This window comes from Arachis hypogaea, chromosome 11 (assembly GCF_003086295.3).
Source record: "Arachis hypogaea cultivar Tifrunner chromosome 11, arahy.Tifrunner.gnm2.J5K5, whole genome shotgun sequence".
NCBI classification, from domain to species: Eukaryota; Viridiplantae; Streptophyta; class Magnoliopsida; order Fabales; family Fabaceae; genus Arachis; species Arachis hypogaea.
This window is the reverse complement of record NC_092046.1, coordinates 13,454,060-13,479,482: the sequence shown is the minus strand read 5'-3', so window position 1 is coordinate 13,479,482 and position 25,423 is coordinate 13,454,060. Positions and strand designations below refer to the sequence as shown.

At 32.6% G+C, this 25,423-nt stretch overlaps 1 protein-coding gene across 1 annotated transcript; it reads right to left on the bottom strand.

The window, feature by feature from the left end:
• Positions 1-895: 895 nt before the first annotated feature.
• LOC112720319 (aldehyde dehydrogenase family 3 member F1) lies at positions 896-25,423 on the bottom strand. Its single transcript, XM_025771217.3, has 10 exons — positions 25,024-25,423; positions 24,544-24,612; positions 23,673-23,769; positions 3,849-4,055; positions 2,770-2,894; positions 2,569-2,673; positions 2,182-2,354; positions 1,993-2,083; positions 1,710-1,859; positions 896-1,526 (listed from the first exon to the last, which is right to left on the bottom strand). The coding sequence occupies exons 1-10, from the start codon at positions 25,222-25,224 to the stop codon at positions 1,284-1,286; spliced, it is 1,461 nt and encodes a 486-aa protein (XP_025627002.1). The 5' UTR covers positions 25,225-25,423; the 3' UTR covers positions 896-1,283.

The following is a 25,423-nucleotide window of genomic DNA, read 5'->3' as shown; positions in this document are numbered from 1 at the left end:
TAAATGATATAGATAGTAATGACATTACATACTGTGATATAAATCAGTTATAATTATTTAGAAAGCTCACTGACATTATTCTTAGCAAAGCATGATTTATTATGTATTATGATGTTGGGGTTACTTTGTAATAATCCTTGCATGCAGAGCAGAGTTTTATATTTTGTGAACTTGAACTGAACTTTGTCCAAATAGAAATTGTGAAAAGAACTTATTATAGATTGTTTCATGGCTAATTGTTCCTATATTTAAGATACTTTTATATTAGCAAGAATTGTTTCATGAATTTTTCGCCAAAATGTTTACAAAACATCACCATATTTTGCATCCTTGAATCAACAATTTCCACACAGAGTCACACAGTAACTATAATTTGCACCCATTAGTAAATATAATTTAGACGCATCTTATTTTATTTCTAACTTCCTATTATGATTCCACCATTGACGTGGAAGAGGGTTTGGCAGTAAATTGTATCAACTGATTTGCAAATAAGTGATTTGTTAATATAAATATTACATTAGTCCAAACTAAGGGGGGCAAAAGAGCATGTCCACTCCACTCTTGCTATTGAGGTGATCTTAAATTTTTTATGCGTTCTGTAAACGAGTTGGCAAATCAAGTCCGTCAATTCTATTTTTTTTAAATTATTAAATATTAAAAAATATATAATTTCATAAACATTTCAATAAATTTATAATTTTTAAAGACATAAAAAAATTATAATTTTTAAATTTATAAATACTAAAATTTTTATAATTTTAAATATTTAATAAGTATAATCATTAACTAAATTTTTAAAAATAAAATAATAAAATTAACATTGTCTAAAGTAAAATAAACATTGTTTAAAATATATAATTAAATATTGTTCAAATTTTTAATCAATCAAATATAGTCCAAACACTAAATTATAACTTAAAGTAAAACGAACAAATATTTCAAATACAAATATAAAAATAACATTCCAATTCAATTATCATTTTAAAGGCAAAAACTTGCTCTGTCCTACCGAAACGCGCCAAAATCCGTCAATTAGGCGGTGCCAATTAGACTGTCTTTTTTATTATAGTGGTTTCAAATTTTTAGTCTAACCCGCCTTTTTTTTCCCGAGTTACGCGAGCTGACCCGGCGAGTTCGACCCGTTTGCCGTCGTAGTCCAAACACACAAATGTAGGTTATAAAAATAAGTTGATTATACCCAGATAAGAATGTCAATTTGGTACGACTACACTTAAGTATATCTTCACATATCACTTGTGTACTCATGAAATCAACTTCATCTACTTGTATCTTTTCAAACCCAGGATGTGGAGTAAGAGTCCAAAATAGTTAAGTTTGTATGCCAATCTGAGAAATTCTAGCTTGAACTTGCTCCAAGGAGGGTATCTTGGCTCAATTTCAAGGCATAGGCTTCTATGCATTACTGCTTTTTCATGGCTGAATGTGTCAAAAGAATACTTCCCATGGTACCTTCCAAAACCACTTTGCCCAACACCTCCAAATGGTAGTGTATCACATAAAAACTGCACATACATGTAAATAACTAAATATACGTTTATGAGTTTGTCTAAACATTTAATTTAGAAAAATTTATGAGATCGATTAGCACCATTTTAAACTTAAAAACTAAGGTGCACACACATGACCTAAAATTGAAATGAACCCTACTACGTAACCGAAAAATGCAAATTAAGATAGAGAATTACTTGAACCATTGTGTCATTAAATGTGACACTCCCTGAGGAAGTTTCTGTAAGAATCCTTCTCTTTAAAGTCTCATCTTTGGTGAAGGCATAAATGGCAAGCGGTTTTGGCCTCGAATTGATAAACTCGATACTTTCCCCAATTTTATTCACCTGTCCATATGATATTATCATAAATTATTATCATATTTTTGAACATATTTTTCTCTGCATTTTAGTTATACCAAATATACTTATGTATCTGTTGTGTCTTCCAAACACTACTGAAGTTACTCTTAGTTCTCACCGTGATTATGGGAAGCAATGGACCAAAAATTTCTTCAGTCATTACGTCAGCATCTAACGGAGGATCAAGTAAGATTGTGGGCTCAATGAACCTGAAAAGGTAGAAAGAAACTAATGAATTGAACCAACTTACCTAATCTATTCATGGAACTACTACATAGATTGGAACAGAGGAGGAGACTGCTATTACAGGTGTTTTTCTTCTACCGAGCCACCATGAACAATGGAAGCTGCAACAAGAGGATCTTTAAGAAGATTGCAGAGTCTCGTGAAGTTCTGCTTGTTTACTATTCTGGAAATCACCTTTGACTCTAATGGGTTGTCCCCATAAAATCTTCTAACTATCTTCTTTAACAATTCTACCTAGAATTTAACAAAAACATTGTTATTATATTTCTGGTAGAAATATAACCATTCATATATATTAATGTAAATAAAAACTTCAACAAATTTTTTGTATATAAATATATTTATTTAACTTATTTTAAATGTGTATTTTATATTTCAACGTATATTTTATGAAATGCAATACATCTTTAAAGCAGTAAGAAGTTATTTCAGAATAAATGGCAGTTACCAAATGAGAAGAGACTTTCTCCTCAACAAGCACATAGTCTATCCCAATGCATGCCTGTCCGCTGCAAGGTCCCCATTTCCCTCCTACGATTCTTTTCACCGCCAACTTGATCGATGCCATTCCCACAAATTAAAAAATGTAAACAAAAGCCATGTTAATCTATATACACAACTTGCATAACAATGAGATGAAAGGAAGTACCTTAAAATCTGAAGGATTAGTCAGTGAATCAAGAATAGCTGGGCATTTTCCACCCAGCTCTAAAGTAACCGGAGTCAAGTTCTTTGCTGCGGCCGACATCACAAACCTTGCTACCCGTGGACTTCCTGGATACGTCGAAAGCGAAAGATGAGTCAACTATGTTAGGTGGCCACCAAAATCAATTTTGTATAGAGTTGTCAAACATAAATCATGTTGCCACAAACTCACTTATATCCAAAATTAATTTTATAAAATCACTTATTCATACTTCAGTTTAACAAAAGTCAATCCAAACACACATATAATGGTTGATTTGGTGGCTATTTTTGATATGCACATATTATTTTTAAACATGAATATGTATAATGTAAGAAATTAAATTACTCTTGGACATGCTCTGATCAATTACAGTTTAATTAAAGTGTATGTGATTGCGGACGATATTGTTAACTAACAATTTATTTACAGTTCTACACTGCTGCCATCCTGCCAATGAAGGCAAAATTATTACACTTTCATGGTTAATTAGAATGAGAATAGTTGTCAGTGGCATTCAATCATATATTTGTATACGCAAGATTCTCTTCAATAGGAAATTTCAATCCAAAAAAATAAATTAACAAATTAACAGGTATTTTTTGTATTTAAATTAAATTCTGTTTGAAATTTAACTTTAAAAATAAGTTTAAATAAATCTTTTAGAAATGTTGTAGGGCCAAATATTTTTAGTTAACAAGTCCAACGGAATTCTGTTATAGGTATATATTCATGCTGCCGTATAAAATTTTATTCAACTATGTTAGGTATACATTAAAATTAGCCACTAGTATAAAATATATATTAAAAATAAGTTAAATTATGTAATTATACATAAATATATGGTAACTGATTTTAATAACTGATTTTGATGTGCAAATAACATTCTTGAACTTTATCAGCTAGCCAATCTTATATATTGACACAATTTAATATAAGAAAAGCACCAAGCAAAAGGCATTATATTACTCAACATACATGATTAAATATCTCTATGCGTAATAATTAAACGAAGTTGAGTGTTACCGAAAAGAATAAGGTACCAGTGAAGAATATTTTGTCCCATTTCTGTAGCAGAAGTTGTTGAGAAACGGCTGCACCTCCCTCAATGACCCTGATAGCATTAGAGTCCAAGTAGCGAGGAATCGTGTTTGCAAGAAATGAAGAGCATGCTGGAGCTTGCTCTGAAGGTTTTATTACAACAACGTTTCCAGCAGCTATGGCACCGATTAGTGGATCCAATGCCAGCACTGCATTCACGCATACTCAAATTAATAACCACTTGCTTGAAGAATATATGGCACAAAATTAAAACTTTCACTAGATATCTTTAATTATGATCTATGATATTCTTTTTTAAATTTTGTAAATACCAATTGTAAGAAATAAATAACTCATGGGCACATTAAGTGCCTCTATAGATATCTGTTGAGTTTAGAAATAATAATTATTGATGATGACAAATATATATGTATTTAGTTGGGTTAAATTCTAAAAGTTAGTTTAATTTGATAGAAATTTTATGACTAGGGGTGTGTGTGAGTGTGCTTGTATGACCAAAAAAAAAAAAAAAAGAACAAAGCTTGTTGCTGCTGCTGCTGGAGATTTACCGATCCGAGTGAAGCAAATCAAAGTTAAAGGTAATTCACTTTTTGTTGGTACGAAAACCTTTCATCAAATAAGCATAGAAGGAAAAAGTCAAAAAATGAAACTAAAAACAAAATCAAAACGTTGATTTGGTTTAAAAGAAAAGTGTTAAAGTTATGATTATCAAAATGTGTAAACAAAATAGTTCTTTGAAATTACTATGAACTGTTGCAACAATTCAAAAAAGGAGAAGAAAAAAAGTTATTTTTATTCAAATCAAAATGAAGGGTAAAAGGATGAAAAACTTGAAGCCAAAGTTTAAGATCAAGGGTGCTGATCTTGCAAGTACTTAGAAGACATCATCAACTCCAAAGACCACCAGTAAGGACAGCAAGAACAACTCAAGTATCCATGATCCTGCTTTTGTAACACCGCGCCACTTCGAGTTTTAGAAGTATTACCCTTATACAAAAGGAAGTAATTGGCCAATAGTTAAAGCTAAGGAGTGAGAACCGAATTTCTGAGTTTTTCATAACTTTTAAACTACTTTCATTTCCTCCTTCATATTATTACTTTGAATATTTTTTGTGATATCATGGCTTGCATCACTTGCCAACCACTCCACCATTCTTGTCTTCGGATATTGTTTTATTATGCATGCGTGGCTTAGAGAAAGTTGCTTTGCCTATAAATAGAGTAAAATTGGAAGCTTAATACACACCAAAAAAACACAAAGCAATAAGCTACAAAGCATCTCTCCAAAAGCTTTCGTGCGTGTGTGTGTGTGTTTTTTTGTTTTGTTTTGTGAGTGAGCTCTCTTGTAAAATAGTGAGTGTAATATTTTAGAGAGTGTAATAAAATTTTGAGTATTGTGAGTGATACACATTAGAATTTGATAATACTCTATTGGTACTCACTAGATACTACTAATAATAGTAAAAGATTGTCTCACTTTGATACACTATATTGTAATTATCTTTTAATATAGTGGATATTTTCGGAGTGTTGGCCCATAGTTTTTGCCCTGTTCATTAAGGAAATTTTTTTTTTTGTTAAAATATTGATGTTACTCTCTCTATTCCTTAACCTATTTTGTTGGCATATTAATCCCGTCACTTTTTACATAAAATTATTTGGCTTGTTTTTTGCTCTGACTCTGTTTTATTCCTAACAAGTGGAGCCACTTGGTTTTAAGGGGAAGGTTTAATTCTTCGTATGCTTTGTGGTTGTAGCTTTGTCTGAACTTTTACATCAAAAAAATAATTTGAACTTGATATAAAATGTCAGTCAAAAAATTTAAAGTGGAGAAATTTGACAGTTCCAATGATTTCCAGTTATAAAAACTAAAGGTGCAAGTTTTGCTAGATCAGCAAGGTATAACGAAGGCGTTTGATGAAATAACAAAACTGTTGAAAATATTGTTTGATGATAAAAAGGCAGATACAATGACAAAAGCAAGAAGTACAATCTATTTATGCATGACAGACAACGTGTTGCAAGAGGTAATGAATGAAAAAATTGCTCATTTATTGTGGAAGGCTTTAGATAAAAAATATTCTGTCAAGACCTTATCCAACAAGTTGTACTAAAGGAAGATGTTGTATACATTTTGTTGAGTTTGAAAAACTTCAAATTGTTATGATGATCAAACATTATAATTACAAAATTATTAATTTGATTTTTGATTCAAATTGGCTGTTTAATAATTTTGTTGGTGTGTAGATTTTTGTTGGACCAAAGTCACATAAGCCTAAATTGATATATGATTTAATTTGTTTGGTGACAATTTGGATCATTCAGGTCTCTGAGTTTTGAATTAAAGAAAAGCCCAAAACCTTAGGCCTATTCTTGTTGAAATAAATTGTTGAAGAAAGTGGCCCAAGGGTGCCATACATTGATCACAAAACAAAGGGTTCAATTTTGTTGAAGCATGGTTCGGTTAACCATTTGATTTGGTGGAATCTAAATTTTAATTAAATTAAATAAATGCATTGGTAACAAGAAAGAGAAAATTCAAAATTGATTTGATGGAAATTAAAGCTTTCACACGTTACTATGCAGAGGAGAATGGGAGTGGAAAATTAATTCATTTTAAATCCATTCATTATTTCCATTGATAGCTTTTCTCTCATCTCTCTCCTCTCTCTTCTCAATCGGTCATGTCTAGCAGGAAAAGAGGATTGAAGCAAGCTATCAGAAAAAGAAGCAGAGAAGCTATGAACAAGCAAGAGGCTAAAGTGATGATGGCCTTAGCAAAAAGAATATCCAAGGGATGGTGTGGCTGAGATCTTTTCCACTTAAGGCAAGATGTGGTGAAGAAGCTTCAAGATCTCTATGCCTAAAGTAGTAGCAATCCGATTCGGTTAGAGAAGAAGATCTCTAAGGTGAAGCTCGTTTCCACTTTTGTTCATCCATTACAGAAGGTAGCTACTGTAGCTACGTGGAGGTAGAAGCAAAAAATGGAACAGAAGGAGCTGTCAAGGATCAAGAGTTCATCATGGGTCAGAAATCCTTCTTGGAGACCAAGTCAAGATGGAAGGCTCAGATTGATGAAGCTTGATGAGAAGGGATGAGAGAGAGGTAATTGCATGTTGGTTTTGCTTTCGGTTTCTCTCTCTCTTCTCTCTGTCCGAACCGATTTTGGTGTTGAAGAAGAAGAAGGTGGCTTGGTTCAACCGGTTTAACTTTGGAAGCTTCCCCTTCTATAATAAGGGTGAACGGCCAAGGCTTGAGACAAGGAGAGTAAGCACAGAGTTCTCATAGCTACCCAAGCTTACAGAAGTTCTTCTCCTTCAATGTATTTTATTTTGTAATTCTTTTCTTTAGTTTTGTCTGTCTAAGTCTCATGGTAAAAAAAGTAAACAATGTAAGGTTTGTAAGAAAAAGCCAGTGAGAGAAAAAAGTCAGAGTGTACAAAATTAAAGAAAAATCCATAGGTGTCCTAGAGGTCCTTTGTACATCTATGTGTTGTGTATCATGATTCTGTGGGAATCCCCTTGCAAGTTGGGTTAGCACTTAGCAGTTGAAAGCTTGGTAGGTGACCAAGTCAAGTTCAGTGTTGGGTATAGATTCTGGACTTGTCCCGGATAGGAAAGGGTAGTTCCTAGGGAAGAATTGGTGTCTGTAATCAGTTGATTATAGTGAAATTCTATCATTGTTGTGATGGAGACTGGACGTAGGCTGCATTGCACTTAGCAGATGAACCAGGATACTTCTTGGTGTGATTCTCTCTCTCTCTCTCTACTCCATTTCTATTTCTGTTGCAAAGGAGACAAAATTGAAGAATATCTCCTGACTGGTTACGAGACAAAAAGAAAATATCTCTTGTCTGGTTATGAGACAAAATGCAGAAAAATCTCCTGAAGCTAATTTGAAAGGCAGAAAGTGATACTCAGAAAAGGGGCTAAGATTCAACCCTCCTTTCTCTTAGCCACTAATTACCATCAATTGGTATCAGAGCTTGGTCTCAAAGAGATCAAGCTTTGCAGCTTGGAGAAAAGATCCTAATAGCAGATAACAGTGGCTCAAATTTGGTTGCCTATACTCTGACAGAAGGGCAGTCAAGCAACAAACCACCATACTTCAATGGAAAGAACTACAGTTACTGGAAAGAAAGGATGAAGATATTTGTTCAGTCTGTAGATTACAGACTCTGGAAGATAATCTTGGAAGGTCCATAGTTTCCAGCAGTTACGAGTGCAAAAGGTGTGGTTTCACTCAAAGGCGAAGCCGATTGGAATGAGGAAGACAGAAAGAAAGTAGAGCTCAACGCTAAAGTTGTCAACTTGCTAAATTGTGCAGTCAGCTTCGAGAAATACCGACGGGTATCAAGATGCACAACAGCAAAGAAAATCTAGGACAAACTACAAATCACTCATGAAGGCACAACCCTAGTGAAGAAGACCAGAATAGACATGCTGAACAGAGAATATGAAATGTTCTCAATGAAGGAAGGAGAAACGATAGATGAGTTGTTCGAAAGATTCAATTTTATCATCACTGGCTTGGATGCTATGGGAATTACATATCCTGAATCTATGCTTGTGAGGAGAATTTTGAGATGTCTCACGAAAGAGTGGGAAAAAAAAGCAACGTGATAGCTGAAAGTAGCAATATTGATAATATTACATATGATGATTTGAGAGGAAATTTGCTTGCTTTTGAAAACACTTATTTAAAAAAAGACACAAAAAAGAAAGGAATTGCTCTCAAATCCGTTTCTGAACCTCTGAATGATGAATCCAGTGATAACTCATCTGAAAATGATTTTGTTTTGTTTGCTAAGAAATTCAAGAAAATGGTGAAGCTGAAGGAAAGAAACCGAGGAAGCAGCTCAAGGAAACCAAAGAAGGATCTCAGTAAAATGATCTGCTACAACTGCAAAGAGGTTGGGCACTTCAAATTCGATTGCCCTAAATTAAAGAAGGAGGATAAGCCAAAGAAGGGAAAGAAGAAAGGACTGATGGCCTCTTGGGAAGACTTGGAAAACGACTCAGATGAATATGAAGAATCAGAAACCAAGTCTCAAACTTGCCTCATGGCAGATCACGTAGAGCAGGTTTGCCTAGCATCCAAGAGAAAAGACAACATGTGGTATATGGACAGTGGGTACTCTATGCATATGACCGAAAAGGCAACGTTCTTCATCAAGCTTGATGAGTATGATGGAGGGTTTGTCACTTTCGGTGATAATGAAAAAGGAAAAATAGTAGCCATATGTAAAGTGGGTAAGAGTTTTTCTTCTTTTATAAATGATGTTTTACTTGTTGATGGTTTGAAACACAACCTTCTAAGCATTAGCTAATTATGTGATCTTGGTTATGAGGTTATCTTTAGAAAATTGGATTGCTTAGTTGTTTGTGAAAAATCCGGTGATATCTTGTTTGAAGCAAAAAGATGTAATAATGTGTATGAATTGACTCTTGAGGATCTAAAAGATAAAAAAGAAACATGTTTCACTTCTCTTGAATCTGAAAAATGGCTTTGGCATAAGAAATTGGGTCATGCAAGCATGTACCAAATTTCTAAACTTGTAAAGAAAAACTTGGTTAGAGGAATTCCCAACATTAAATTTGATAAAGATATTACTTGTGATGCTTGTCAATTAGGCAAACAAGTAAAATCTTCTAAAAGATGGAATTTTCACTAAGAGACCATTAGAAATGTTGCATATTGATCTTTTTGGTCCAATAAGGACTCAAAGTTTGGGAGGTAAATACTATGATTTGGTGGTGGTAGATGACTACTCTAGATTCAGTTGGGTTCTCTTCCTAGCTCATAAGAATGATGCTTTTCATGCTTTTTCCACTCTTTGCAAAAAGATTCAAAATGAAAAGGATTTGAAAATAGCCCATTTGAGAAGTGATCACGGAAAAGAATTTGAAAATGAAGATTTTAAAAAATTCTATAATGATTTTGGTATTGCACATAACTTCTCATGTCCTAGAACTCCTCAACAAAATGGGGTAGTTGAAAGAAGGAATAGAAGCCTTCAAGAACTGACTAGGACAATGCTTTTGTGAAAATGATGTACCAAAATTTTTGTGGGCTGAAGCTGTAAATACAGCTTGTTATATTTTGAATAGAACCATCATTCGAAAAGGTTTAAAGAAAACTCCATATGAGCTTTGGAAAGGAACCCCTCCTAATATTAAGTATTTCCATGTTTTTGGATGCAAATGTTTTGTTCTTAACAATAAAGAAAATCTTGGAAAATTTGATCCAAAATCCTATAAAGGAATGTTTGTTGGATACTCCACCACTAGCAAAGCGTATAGAATTTACCTCAAGGAACATAGAACCATAGAAAAATCCATACATGTATCCTTTTGTGATTCTCACTCCATTCCTAGTGCTGTGATAGAAGATGATGCAGGTTGTGATGCTGATGTAAACCAAGAAGCTAATCAAGTTGATCCCAAGACCGTTTCAGCTGCTGAACCAGACTGTCCAGAAACGTCTCGTCAGAATGAAGGAGACATTTCTGTTTTGTCTCCTGAACAAGCCAGAGAACCCAGAACAGTGCAGTCAACTGAAATTCATCAAGGCAAAACCATCCCTCAAAGGCCACGAGAATAGAAGTTTCTGAAGGGTTACCCTCACGATTTTATCATTGGTGATCCTTCCCAAGGCGTGACCACTAGATCCTCAACAAGAAGTAAGTCGACCAAAGCAATGTTGCTTTCTTGTCCCAATTGGAGCCTCTCAATGTGAAACAAGCCCTTGAAGACTCCTCATGGGTTAAAGTCATGGAAGAGAAGCTTGCTCAATTTGAAAAGAATGAGGTTTGGACACTTGTACCCAATCCTAATGGTAAGAAGGTAACCGGTACAAAGTGGATTTTCAAAAATAAATTGGGTGAGGATGGTAGTGTTGTTCGTAACAAGGCTAGATTAGTGGCTCAAGGTTACGATCAAGAGGAAGGGATTGATTTTGATGAGTCTTTTGCTCCGGTAGCAAGAATGAAGGCAATTAGATTGCTTCTTGCCTATGCTGCCCATAAAGGTTTTAAGATGTTCCAAATGGATGTCAAATGTGCTTTCCTTAATGGCTTTATAGATAGAGAAGTATTTGTGGCTCAACCCCCTGGTTTTGAAAGAAAAGAATTTTCAAATCATGTTTTTAAACTTTCAAAGGCTCTTTATGGTCTAAGGTAAGCTCCAAGAGCTTGGTATGATAGGCTTAGTGCCTTCTTGTTGGAAAATCATTTTCAAAGGGGAACCACTGATACAACTTTATTTATAAAAGCATCTAATGATGATATTCTACTTGTTCAAGTTTATGTGGATGACATAGTGTTTGGTTCGGCCAATAAAACCTTGTGTGAAGAGTTTGGAAAACTTATGACTAGTGAGTTTGAAATGAGTTTGATGGGTGAATTAACCTTTTTTCTTGGTCTTCAAATCAAACAAACTCCTAGTGGTATTTTTATTCACCAAGGTAAATATGCAAAATAATTAATCAAGAAATTTGGCCTTAAAATTTCCAAACCTATGGGAACACCTATGCATCCAAACACTAAACTTGATAAGGATGAAAGTGGAAAAAATGTGGATGAAACACGATATAGAAGAATGATTGGCTCACTTATGTATCTTACATCCTCTAGACCAGATATTGTCCAAAGTGTGTGTGTATGTTCAAGATTTCAGTCTCATCCAAAAGAATCTCATCTTTCAGCTGTTAAGAGAATCATTAGATACATTAAGGGAACATGTGATTTTGGCTTATGATATTCTAAATCTGATGAGTTTTGTGCAATAGGGTTTTGTGATGCAGATTATGCGGGTGATTGAGTGGATAGAAGAAGCATATCCGGAATGTGTTGCTTCCTTGGCATCTCACTCAACATGTGGTCAAGTAAGAAGTAAGCCACTGTTGCACTATCCACGGCTGAAGTTGAATACATATCTGTTGCAGCGTGTTGTTCTCAATTAATTTGGTTAAAAACTCAATTGGAGGATTATAAATTGAAAATCAATAATATTCCTTTATTTTGTGATAATATGAGTGCAATAAATATTTTTAAAAATCTTGTTCTTCACTCTAGAACTAAGCACATAGAGGTTAGATATCATTTTATTAGAGAACATGTGCAAAAATGTACTATTGATATTCAATTTGTGAAATCCGAAGAACAACTGGCTGACATATTCACTAAACCTTTGTGTGAAGATAGGTTCTGTTCGTTAAGGAACAGTTTGGGAATGTTAGAGTTGACTTTTGTTGAAGAATTGTGATTTTAATGCTTCTGTTGGTTTTTGTCTCGTAGGTAACAGTGAGACAAAACTGGGACATGATGAACCAGCCATGAAATAGGGGTAGACTGAATAATGATGTCGTTGAACTTAAGCCCAACCTAACTTTTTTGGACCCACTTCATGACTCTGACCCATATTCATTTTTTATTAAAATATTATGAGGTTATCACATCATATCTTTGGAGAGGGAGTTCATGTCAAATCAATATCTTCTCACTTACTCTCTCCCATTCAAGAAAAAGATCTTTCAGTTACTTTTTAATTTCAAATTTTCCTTGATTGATAACCGCTTCATTAATGCCCATTATTTTAAATGATCCTCTCTCCACTCTGCATTTAATGCGGTTATAACATCTCTCCACCTTCCAATCAATTCGGCCATCTCTTCATCTTCCCTTCTTCATATTCTCTCATCATGAAAAAGAAGTTGGCTCTTAGAAGAAGCAACCGAACCCCCTCTGCCAAAAATCCTTCATCTGCTCCTCAAACTCACACCCATATTCATATACACTCATCCTCTTCTCCCTCTTCTCACTCAACCGGCTCTATGAGAAGGAAGGTAATTGCTCAAAGAACCTCTTCACGCAAGAAGACTGGAAAAGAAAAGGAACCTATGGCCGAAGAAGAAGATGCATCTCTGTCCTCTCCACCACCTTCACCTCCACAGCGCTCAACTCCCCATCCTTCTGGCCGAACTGCTTCCTCTCAACGTCCGAAGCGCTACATCCTCCACAACACTCGGGAGCCACCAAACTTGGACTCACTAGACTTTAAAAATAAGTTTAGTAAGAATCATTCTCACTTTGATCCTACTCGGTTCTCATCCTGTGCTGCATTTGAGTTCCATTCTCAAGTTTTAGTGAACCGCCATTTGTGTGCCTCATATATTGTCAATCTGGAGAAACTGTCTGATAAGGATATTGATTTTTCTACACTCTTTGATAAACTCAAATGGACTCCTCTGTTTAAGATTCACAAGCCGGTCTACCCAAATCTGGTTTGCGAGTTTTATATGAATATGATGTACCATGATGGAGCCTTACATTCTTATGTCAAAAAGGTGCATCTAACTTTGAACAGAGAGACTGTTAGTGCTGCCTTAGGGTATGAAGATGAAGGTGCAAGAGCATATATGTCCAGCAAATGAGACTCTCAGGTTGGGATTTCTCTTCAGACTGCTTTGTCTCGGGTTTGTGAGAATTTTTCAGCTTTTGATGGAACTACTCTAACACACAAGGCTCTCAACCCTGTGAGAGCGCTACTTCACCGCATCATCAACCACATTCTGATGCCCCAGAGCGGTTCCTATCAAAGAGTAACTGTCTGTGATACTTTGATTTTTTTGCTATTCTTAATTCTGCTTCTATCTCTTTTGCTTATCTCATGGTGCGACACATGTGGGATTGTGTTCGCAGTGATAAGAAGGCTAATTTGTTTTATGGTATTTTTATGACCTGCATTTTTGAATACTTTAATGTTGATTTAATCAATGAGCCTGTAGAAAATAAGGTTTCTACCATAAAGGGAGGCGAGATTCTTGAGTCAATGAAAGGAAAAAAGGAAAAAAGCTCAATGGAATCTGATAATGAAAGTGAATATCACCCCTCTAAATCTTCCAAAATATCCGAATCTGTCAAAGATGTGTTGAATGAGTTCTCTCATATGTCCAATTTGATGATCAAATCTTCCAAGGAGGCCAGGAAACAAGCATGTGAAAACGAGAAAACTTGGACTAAGTGTAATGAGAGAATCAATTTGCTGCTCAAAAGCCTGGAAAAAGACATGGCTGATTCGGATGAAGAAGATGATTCCCTTGGCTCAGATATCAATCTTTTCGATGCTTGATGTGCTCTTTGCTACTCACACTTTTGAACTCTGTCCTTTTAATTGTTCTTTTGTTTTAGTGTCTTGTGAACTGTTGGATAACTATACTCGGCTACTTTGAACTCTTTTGTTTTGTTTAATCAAATATTCTGCATTTTAGCATGTTGTTTTTCATCTATTTTGCAGGTCCCCATTGATGACAAAAGGAGGAGGAATTAAAAAGAAAAAATATGGTTGAAATCTATTGAGCTGAAATCTGTTGAAACTTGTGTTTTTATCTGTTGAGCTGAAATTAGTTGAAACCTGTGTTTTTGTTTCTAATGATTATTGGTTCATGCTCTAAGGTTAAAAGGAGGTTATGTGATCTGATTTCGACGTTATCCTGCTCTGTTTTTTGTGTATGCTCTGATACCTATTGCAAATTCTTGCTCTGATACTTATTGCCAATTTTTTATGAAGCTTTGTTTTTTATAACTGAATATGAAAAAATGCTTCATTGAGCCTGAATTATAGTTTTGTTTGGCAAGAGATTGTTTTTTAACATGTTGATATAAGTATGTTGAGTCTTGGTTATTTATTGCAATGAACTCTGAAAAGTACTCAGGCATATTTTGTTTTATTTTGTGAGCAACAAGTTGTCTGACAGATAACAAATCAAGTTTTGATTATCATTATATAGTTGCTCAAAAATCAAATTGATCAACATGCTCAAAATGTTCCATATGTTGAATATATTAAATATTTTTTTGGAACTGTTTTTAAAGCATGTTTTGAGCATGTTTCAGGTAATGCTTCCACTGGAAAAATTGTACGCATTAAGGGGGAGGTATATGACAAATGCAAAGGGGGAGGATTCAAAACATTCAAGGGAGTACTTTTAATCCTTAACCTCTTTTCATTTTTAATAATGTTTGTCATCAAGGGGGAGATTGTTGAGTTTGGAAAACTTCAAATTGTTATGATGATCAAACATTATTAAAAATATTAATTACAAAATTATTAATTTGATTTTTTATTCAAATTGGCTGTTTAATAATTTTGTTGGTGTGCAGATTTTTGTTGGACCAAAGTCACATAAGCCTAAATTGATGTATGATTTAATTTGTTTGGTGACAATTTGGATCATTTAGGTCTCTGAGTTTTGAATTAAAGAAAAGCCCAAAACCTCAGGCCCATTCTTGTTGAAATAAATTGTTGAAGAAAGTGGCCCAAGGGTGCCATACGTTGATCACAAAATAAAGGGGTTCAACTTTGTTGAAGCATGGTTCAGTTAACCATTTGATTTGGTGGAATACAAATTTTAATTAAATTAAATGAATGCATTGGTAACAGAAAAGAGAAAATTCAAAATTGATTTGATAAAAATTAAAGCTTTCACACGTTACTATGCATAGGAGAATGGGAGTGGAAAATTAATTCATTTTAAATCCATTCATTATTTCCATTGATAGCTTTTCTCTCTTCTCTCTCCTCTCTCTTCTCAATCGGTCATGTCTAGAAGGAAAAGAGGATTGAAGCAAGCTATCAGAAGAAGAAGCAGAGAAGCTATGAACAAGCAAGAGGCTAAGGTGATGATGGCCTTAGTAAAAAGAAGATCCAAGGCATGGTGTGGCTGAGATCTTTTCTACTTAAGGCAAGATGTGGTGAAGAAGTTTCAAGATCTCCATGCCTAAAGTAGTAGCAATCCGATTCGGTCAGAGAAGAAGATCTCTAAGGTGAAGCTCGTTTCCACTTTTGTTCATCCATTACAGAAGGTAGCTACTGTAGCTACGTGGAGGTAGAAGCAAAAATGAAACAGAAGGAGCTGTCAAGGATCAAGAGTTCATCAAGGATCAGAAATCCTTCTTGGAGACCAAGTCAAGATGGAAGGCTCAGATTGTTGAAGCTTGATGAGAAGGGATGAGAGATAGGTAATTGCATGTTGGTTTTGCTTTCGGTTTCTCTCTCTTTTCTCTCTGTCCGAACCGGTTTTGGTATTGAAGAAGAAGAAGGTGGCTTGGTTCAACCGGTTTCAACTTTGGAAGCTTCTCTTCTATAATAAGGGTGAACGGCCAAGGCTTGAGACAAGGAGAGTAAGCACAGAGTTCTCATAGCTACCCAAGCTTACAAAAGTTTTTCTCCTTCAATGTATTTTATTTTGTAACTCTTTTCTTTAGTTTTGTCTGTCTGAGTCTCATGGTAAAAAAGGCAAACAGTGTGAGGTTTGTAAGAAAAAGCCAATGAGAGGAAAAAGATAGAGTGTACAAAATTAAAGAAAAAGCCATAGGTGTCCTAGTGGTCCGTTGTACATCTATGTGTTGTGTATCATGATTCTGTGGGAATCCCCTTACAAGTTGGGTTAGCACTTAGCAGTTGAAAGCTTGGTAGGTGACCAAGTCAAGTTCAGTGTTGGGTATAGATTCTGGACTTGTCTCGGATAGGAAAGAGTAATTCCTAGGGAAGAATTGGTCTCTGTAATCAGTTGATTATAGTGAAATTCCATCATTATTGTGATGGAGACTGGACGTAGGCTGCATTGCACTTAGCAGCTGAACTAGGATACTTCTTGGTGTGATTCTCTCTCTCTCTTCTACTCTATTTCTGTTTCTATTTCAAAGGAGACAAAATTGAAAAATATCTCCTGACTGGTTACGAGACAAAAAGAAATTGTCTCTTATCTGGTTATGAGTCAAAACGCAGAAAAATCTCTTGAAGCTATTTTTAAAGGCAGAAAGTGATACTCAGAAAAAGGGGCTAAGATTCAACCCCCCTTCTCTTAGCCACTGATTACCATCACATTTAATTATTCAGGAGATAAATCTGCGAGAGTTCACATAGATGACTTTAATCGAATGATATCCGGTGTTGCTGCAGCTAGAATAAATGTCGAAGATGTTGATCAAGCTATGACCTTGTTGATGTCACTTACTCCATCATATGATCATTTCTATGATATCATGTTATATGGTAGATTTGAAATCACAGTGCAAAATGTTAAAGATGCACTATTGACAAAAGAGCATCAGAAGTTAGTATCTGGATCCACTGTAGACAATCCTGCTGATGGGTTGTTCATGATGAGAGGTCGCAGTCAAGAAAGAGGGTTCACAAGTTCAAGCAAGAGTAGATCGAAGTCAAAGTCTCGAAAGCAAAAATCTATAAAGTGCTTCCATTGTCACCAATTAGGACACATTAGAAGAAATTGTCCACAAAAAAAAAGAGAAATAAGAAAATTCTGCCAGCATAATAATTGATGGTTCTGAAGATAGTGATATTGGTTCTACTCTAACCATATTCACTAATAACTATGGAGACGAGTGGATCTTGGATTCTGGTGCATCATCTCATATGACACCTAGCTAAGATATTTTCATTTCTTACGAAAATAGGGACAGAAGTGTCTGACTAGGAGACAATAAATTAATTTCAGTGGTAGGTGAAGGACAAGCCAGAATCAAATCAAATGACGGTACCAGTATATTGCTCCATGCATGGCACGTACTAGAACTGGGCAAAAATATGATTTCATTGAGCACCAAATTTAAAAATGGTTACAAATTTATAGGCGAGGGAGACTTTTTGAAGGTATTCAAAGGTTTGATGGTAGTGATGGAAGGAAAGTTACACGAAGGGATCTACATATTGCAGAAAAGCACAGTAAGCAGAAGTGATGTTGTGCTATCCTCTAAAAAAAATGATAATGATGCTACACGATTGTGGCACATGAGGCTTGGTCACATGAGTAAAAAAGAAATGTCCATACTTGCGAACAGAGACTTGTTAAAAGGCTTGAAGAATTACAAACTTGGTTTATGTGAAAACTGTGTCTTTAGAAAATAGAAACAAATAAAGTTTAGCACGAGAAAGCACAATAGCAAAGGGATATTAGAGTACATCCACTCAGATGTGTGGGTCCTGCTCCTGTCAACTCTCTAGATGGAGCTCGCTATTTTCTCACTCTAATTGATGATTATTCTAGAAAAGTCTGGGTCTATTTCCTGAATAAAAAATATAAAGTGTTTGAAAGATTCAAGCAATGGAAAGTCATGGTAGAGTTCTGCAGAGATAATGGTATAGTGAGGCATCATACTGTACTAGGAACACCACAGCAAAACGGAGTTGCAGAACGAATGAATAGAACACTTCTAGAGCGTACACAATGCATGTGAATCAATACTAGGTATCTTAAATCATTTTAGGTTGAGGTGGTCAATACAGTTGCAAACCTGATTAATTGATCTCCATCAACTGTAATTGATCTATAAATTTGACAAGAGATATGGTCTGGTCGACCCGTTAATTATTCTGGGTGCCCTGCATATGCCCATGTGAGTGATAGTAATCTTGAGGCGAGAGCAAAAATGTGCATATTTCTAGAGTATGCATAAGGGGTGAAAGGCTATAGACTGTGCTGTACAGAAAAGATAGGTTCACCCAAAATCATTATTAGCAGAGATGTCACTTTTTGACGAAATAACAATGATAAATCAGAAGCTAAAATTTAAAATAGATGAAGCAAAAACAAATCATGGTGTCTAGAAGCAGGTGGAGCTAGAAGTTAACAATGGTAAGATAAAGTAAAAAGAAGGAATTCATCCCAACACTTTAGGCACTACTCAACCTGAAGAAGAAAGAGTAGATGAATCCAATGATAGAGTTACTGATGAAGAAACCAGAGAAGTAGAACCATATAGTATTGCTATTGGCAGAGAGAAGCGACAAGTTCAGAAGCCAAAAAGATATCAAGATTAATCTTCTTGTGCATTTGACTCAGTGGAGGCACATCCTATAGCTTTTGCATTGGCTATGGCAGATGATGTGGTAGGAAATAAACCAAACTCCTATCGTAAAGCAATTCATAGCATGGAGTCAAAATAGTGGCTAGCTGCAATGAAAGAGGAGATTGTGTCTCTTCATAAAAATTAGACATGGGAGGTAGTAGAACTTTTGGAGGGAAAAAGAGTAATTGAATACAAATGGGTCTTCAAAAGAAAGGAAGGAATTCTTGGAGTTGAACCCCCAAGATTCAAGGCAAGACTGGTAGCAAAGGTCTTTACTCAAAAGGAGGGTATCGACTTCAACGAAGTATTCTCCCCTGTTGCAAAGAATAGCTCTATTCGAGTCCTATTAGCGACTGTAAGTACGTTTGACTTAGAGCCAGAGCAACTTGATGTAAAAACTGTGTTCTTATATGGTGAGCTAGAGGAAACGATTTACATGAGTCAACCAGAAGGATTTACTGATCCTGAGAAGAAAGACCATGTTTGTTTGCTGAAGAAGTTATTGTATGGCATGAAGCAGTCCCCAAGGCAATGAAATAAGAGGTTTATAATCAGTATTGGTTACAACAACAAATATGATAATTGCATATACTTTAAGGAGCTTTCAGATGGTTTAAGAATTTATCTGTTAATATATGTCGATAATATGCTAATAGCAGCTAACAGTAAAACTAAAATTAGCATGTTGAAAACTCAATTTGAAAAGGAATTTGAGATGAAGGACTTAGGCACAGTAAGAAAAATTTTGGGAATGAAAATTCATAGGGAGAGGCATCATAGCAGACTATGGTTGAAGCAATAAAATTATGTTAGTGCTACAATGCTTCAATATGGATTAGGCTAAACCAGTCGGTACTCTATTAGCTAATAACTTTAAGCTATCTTCAAAGGATTGTCTGAAAACTGAGAAGGACCTGGAGCACATGTCTCATATACCATACTCTAGTACTGTTGGCAGTCTCATGTATGCTATAGTATGCACTAGACCAAATTTTCACAAGTTATAAGTGTAGTAAGTAGGTTTATGAGCAATCCTGAAAAGGTGCACTGGAAAGCTGTGAAATGGATTATGCAGTACTTGAAAGGTTTTATTGATGTGTGTTTGATGTTTGAAGGTGAAAAATAAGGAGTTGTTAGCTATGTTGATTCTGATTATGATGGTGACCTGGATAAAAGGAGGTCGTTGACAGGCTATATCTTTACAGTCTTTGCATGTACTATTAGCTGGAAGACGATACTACAATCTACGATTGCATTATCGACAACTGAAGCCGAATATATGGCATTGACTGAGGTTGTTAAAGAAAGTATTTGGTTGCGAGGTCTTTTGGATAGCCTTGGGTTGAATTCAAATGTACCAACTGTACATTATGATAGTCAAAGTGCTATATATTCACTTGGCTAAGAATCCGGTTTATCATAAAAGTACTAAGTAAATTGATGGTCGACTTCACTTTGTTAGAGAAAGTATTGACAGTAGTATTGTTACAATTCCGAAGATAGCCACAACTGACAATCTAGCCAACATGATGATCTAACCGTTGTCGATTGACAAATTTAAGCATTGCTTGAATTTGATCAATATTTGCAAAAATTGATTATTATAAATGCAAGCCAAGGTGAAAAATTGTGCTGTCATAGCTTGCATCACTTGCCAACCACTCCAACATTCTTGTCTTCGAATGTTACTCTATTATATGTGGTTTAGAGAAGTTTGCTTTGCCTATAAATAGAGTAGAATTGGAAGCTTAATACACACCAAGAAAACACAAAGCAATAAGCTAAGAAGCATCTCTTCAAAAGCTTCATGTGTGTTTTTGGTTTTGTAAGTGAATTCTCTTGTAAAATAGTGAGCATAATATTATAGAGAGTATATGATAAAATTTTGAATGTTGTGAGTGATATATATTAAAGTTTGATAATACTCTTCTAGTACTCACTAGATACTATTAATAGGAGTAAAAGAGTATCTCATAGTGATACACTATATTATAACTATCTTTTAATACAGTAGATATTTTTGAAATGTTGGCCCATGATTTTTACCCTATTTATTAGGGGGATTTTTTTACGTTAAAATATTAGTATTACTCTCTCTGTTCCTTGACCTATTTTATTGGCATATTAATTCCGTTACTCTCTACATAAAATTATTTGATTCATTTTCGCTCCGACTCTATCTTATCTCTAACAATTTTCTTCTCAGTTTATCTTTCTTTATTTTTCATAATAAAAGGCATTAAGTGAGACATTTGAAAAAATTATGAGAGAAAAAGCAAAGAAAGTTAAACTTGGAGAAAAAACTATTAAATATGTCAATATTTTTTTATGTATTTTCTATTTTATGTCATGATCTTGAGAGGTTTTCCTTGTTAAGTTGGGTGAGTATTTATTGTTTAGAGTCTAAGTTAGAGAGTCTAAGTTTGTGATTCTTTGATAGGATTAAAAAGAATCTTAAAAAATTGGTGTTTGTAATATTTAAAAAATTAAAGATAGTAAAAATTTTACCATAATTATGATGAAGACTTAATATAAGTCACATACTCACATTACACATAATGACTGAATCAGAATATATAGTAGTGCAAACTTTTCTTCTCTATTCTATTTTATTCTGTTTGTTATCAGACAAAATCATTTTGTCTCATGCATAATTGATAAACTAGACTCAACTGCAGCTCCTTTTCAAATTTTATTTGGCATCAAAATTTAAAAATCTAAAAAATGCAACACTAGATTCAACACTTTCTCTAGGTCATTGAAAACTTTTAATTTCTTATACTGATTTTATAGTATAGTCTAGTTGACCTTTAATAATTAATATGTATAATATATAAGAAAATAACACTTTCCTGTTTTACAAAATATCTAAATAATATTTTTCTATCTTCTATTTTTAAAATATATACTCCTCTTTTTTGTAAGAGTTAAATAACATACAATTTGATTTGTTTGACTAAAATGCTCTTTAATAATTATTTTTATATAAATTAATAATAATTATTTTTATGTATAAATATTTATCTAAAATATATATTGCACGAATTTTCGACGCAAACTTTGGGTAAAAAAAAAAAGTTAAATTCTAAAATAAAACTACAAAAAGTAAAAGATTATATAAAAAAAAACAATAAAACTCAATATAAAAAGGGAGAAATAATTATTTTATTGTTTCAAAAATAAATATAATAATATAAAATATATACTTATTACTATTGTAATAGTTTTTATTTATTTTTGGTATTTTAACTTGTTATAAAAATATTTAATTTAAATTTTTATATATTTCATGATTAGTGAAAATATTAAACATAATTAAAACTCATTACATTAATAGTAATATATTTTATATTATTAACATTATTATAGTAGTAAAAATAATAATATAAAATATATTTATTATAATGTATTTTATTTATTTTTAATTTTTTATCATTAATTATGAAATATATAAAAAAATTTAGATTAAATATTTTTGTAAAAAGTTAAAATATTTTATATTATGTAATAGTAATAATAATATATTTATGGCTAAAGTAATAACTTTTATTTATTTTTAATATTTTATCATTAATTATAAAATATATAAAAACTTAAATTAAATATTTTGCAACAAGTTAAAATATTAAAATAAATTAAATTTATTATAATAATAAATATAAATTTTATATTATTATTACTAATATATATAATTATAATAATGATTATTAAAGAATATTTTAATTAAATGAATTAAAATGTATGTTATTTAACTCTTACAAAATATTACTAGATCTATGTTTGAGTTTAAATTTTATCTTTAAATTAGAGAGATAGAGATATAAAAGCACATAAAAAGATGCAAAATGAATGTTTTCGTCTCTATTTTTAGATTATAAAAGAAAAATAAAAGTTCTTGTTTGATATCTACAACATAAAAATTTGGTAACTCAGTAATTTTTTTTTTCGTGTTCAGAGTCAAATAAACAAGTAATTTATATTTATTATCTCTGTATTCTATCTCAAATATAAAACCTAAATGCATGCTAAGAGAATTTGCAAACAAAGGAAGGGTTATGGTTTTAATTTTTTTTTTTTGAAACAATAAATTACCAATTGTTTCGGTTCACGCTTCACACACACAAATTAAAAATGATAAACACTTAATGATAATCTATCATTTTAATTCGAAAAGTGAGTGAAAACTAACAATAGTATATCAAATATACAAAAAAAAAAAAAAAATCAATTTAGATAATTTTTAAAAAAATTTAATCCTTTTATTTTTAAATAAGTCTTACTGTAAGTGCGTGCATATTTTTGTCAAAATATATTTTTTCCTAAACCTACGTTTATTTACAAACACATGACATTTAATTTAGATATAGATACAGAAATACAAAATTATATTTGAAAAATGATATATAAATTATTTTGGGACACGAATTAATATATTTTGTGTATTTTTTATCAAAATAAAATAAAGATAATAGACGAAGACACACTTTATTTTTTTATTTTTTTATTGTCACTATCAATTTTTTGTAATTACATTTTTTATAATTCTATTTTTCTTTCTAAATTGTGTGAAAAAAAATAAAGATAAGTTGAGCTTTTTATTATTTATTCTATCTTATATTCAATTTATTATTAAATAAAATATAAAAATATATTTTTTTATTTTTTTGTCATATTTTCAGTGTCAAAATTAGCAAACACAATCTAAATAAAATTCTAAAATAAAAGAGATAATTATTAAAAAAAATCTTTAAAAAAATCGAATAGAAAATATAAATTTTTTGACCTTAAAAATACTATTTATTAGCTAATTCCTAAAAATAAAACTAACAGGAGAGACAGAGAGAGAACGAATGAAGAAAAAAAATATGCATGGTGCCAATATTAGATTAAAAGTTGGAAAGTTATATTAGATAGAATCTGAAATTTTGACACTCACTGATTGGGAAGTTCCAAGAAGAAAATATGAGAACCACACCTAGTGGTTCTGCCAATACTTCTCCTTTTGCTGGGAAGAAAAGCAAAGGTATATCACTCTGCAACCTCCAACCAACACACACAAATATTAATACCTCATAAATGCATCAAATATATATGGTGAATGCCATGATGTCTAAAAAGTGGTACTTATTTACTAAAAAGAGCTAAAAATTATTATTTAATTTAAAAGATATAAGAATAAATAATTTTAAAAAAAATTAAAACTTACTACAAAAAATAAATTAGACAAAATTTAGACAAAAATTCGTAAGCACCATAAAATTGGCCAATATATATATAGTTCGTCCCTTTATATACATCATATACTTCTTTATAAACCACTATATTTCTCTTCTGGATCGTCGTCGGTAATTTACAACTTATTTTCATCGCTAAAGTGTACTCTCTCCTTTGTTTAAAATTTGTTAAAAAATTTAAAAATATTTTTAAATTTTATTTTATTTTAATTTATTTTAAATATTTTTTATTTACACAAAATATACTTCTGATAATTAATTTTTTAAAAAATTTAGAATAAATTCAATTATAATTTCACAACCTTTAACACAAGTCAAATATAAAATTGTCACTAGTTCTTAATTGTCATATATTAATGCTAAATTGATTTTAAACTTCTTAAAAATTTAATTGTAAAATATATTTGATATAGATAAAATTTTTTAGAAACAATTAAAATAAAATAAACTTAAAAATATTTTAAAATTTTTTAATAAATTTTAAAAACAAAAAATATATCTTATAAAGTTATAGAGCTTGCTAGCATAGCACTCAGATAGCATTATTAAGAAATAAATATAATAAGAACCTGCCTTTTTAGGGGCCATCCATTTCTCAACGCAGCTCAAGGAATAGGTGGCTGATTTCCCAATCGCACCAATCTACAGAAGGAATAATAATCAATGACCAATAGAAATTAAAACAAAGGAACGGAAAGAATCCATAACTACTACTGCAATCACAAACGAATCATTATCTGCTGTAAAGTGAATATATAAAAATACTTAGAAACATTTTTAAGTGTTTTAGACTTTCAGTGATTTTAATTACTAATTTCAATTATATACCTGAAACATTGGTTCATTGAACTGTTTTACGATAAAAATCTTTTACTGAATTTTTTTTAATATAAAATTTCAAAAAATATAAAAAACATTTGACTAACTACCCTGTCTTTTATATTTTTTTTCCTCTTGTTTTTAAAAGTAGTTATCGAACTCAAAAACGTTAAACTTAAATAGCAAAAATAAGCCGTAAAACTTGATAATAAATTCATCAATTTATTAATTAACCTCATCGCGGAAAGCTTCAACAGGATGCTTCCCAAGATCTTGGTAAAGAGATTCAGATATGGCATCTTCATTCTTGTGAACAAGATCAAGAAGAGCTGTGAGCTGGTTCTTCCTCCATGTAACGCTTCTTGTGCTTCCACTTCTGAAATATTGCCTCAACTCTCTCACGCTTTCTTCTAAAAATTCCCCGTTAATTTCCATTATTGCCACTTAGCCACTCTCCTCAATATGACAAACAACCACTAGAACTAACTCTTACTTCTTTTCTTCACTTCCTTTCTATTTATGTTTCTCTTTTCTTTTCTTTTCATTTTTTTATTTATTTTCTTCCTCTCAACGGCAACCGAGAATTTCTTTTGGTGGGGCTGGCCTCATAAATGACATTGTTGATGCAATCACC

Excerpts from the sequence above, each read along its gene's own strand:
- LOC112720319 (XM_025771217.3), bottom strand. The coding sequence starts at position 25,224 with ATGGAAATTAACGGGGAATTTTTAGAAGAAAGCGTGAGAGAGTTGAGG. Across the intron at positions 24,613-25,023 it reads TTGAAGCTTTCCGCGATGAG|ATTGGTGCGATTGGGAAATC; the intron begins GTTAATTAATAA and ends TTCCTTCTGTAG. Across the intron at positions 4,056-23,672 it reads TTCTTGGAACTTCCCAATCA|TGCTGGCATTGGATCCACTA; the intron begins GTGAGTGTCAAA and ends GCGTGAATGCAG.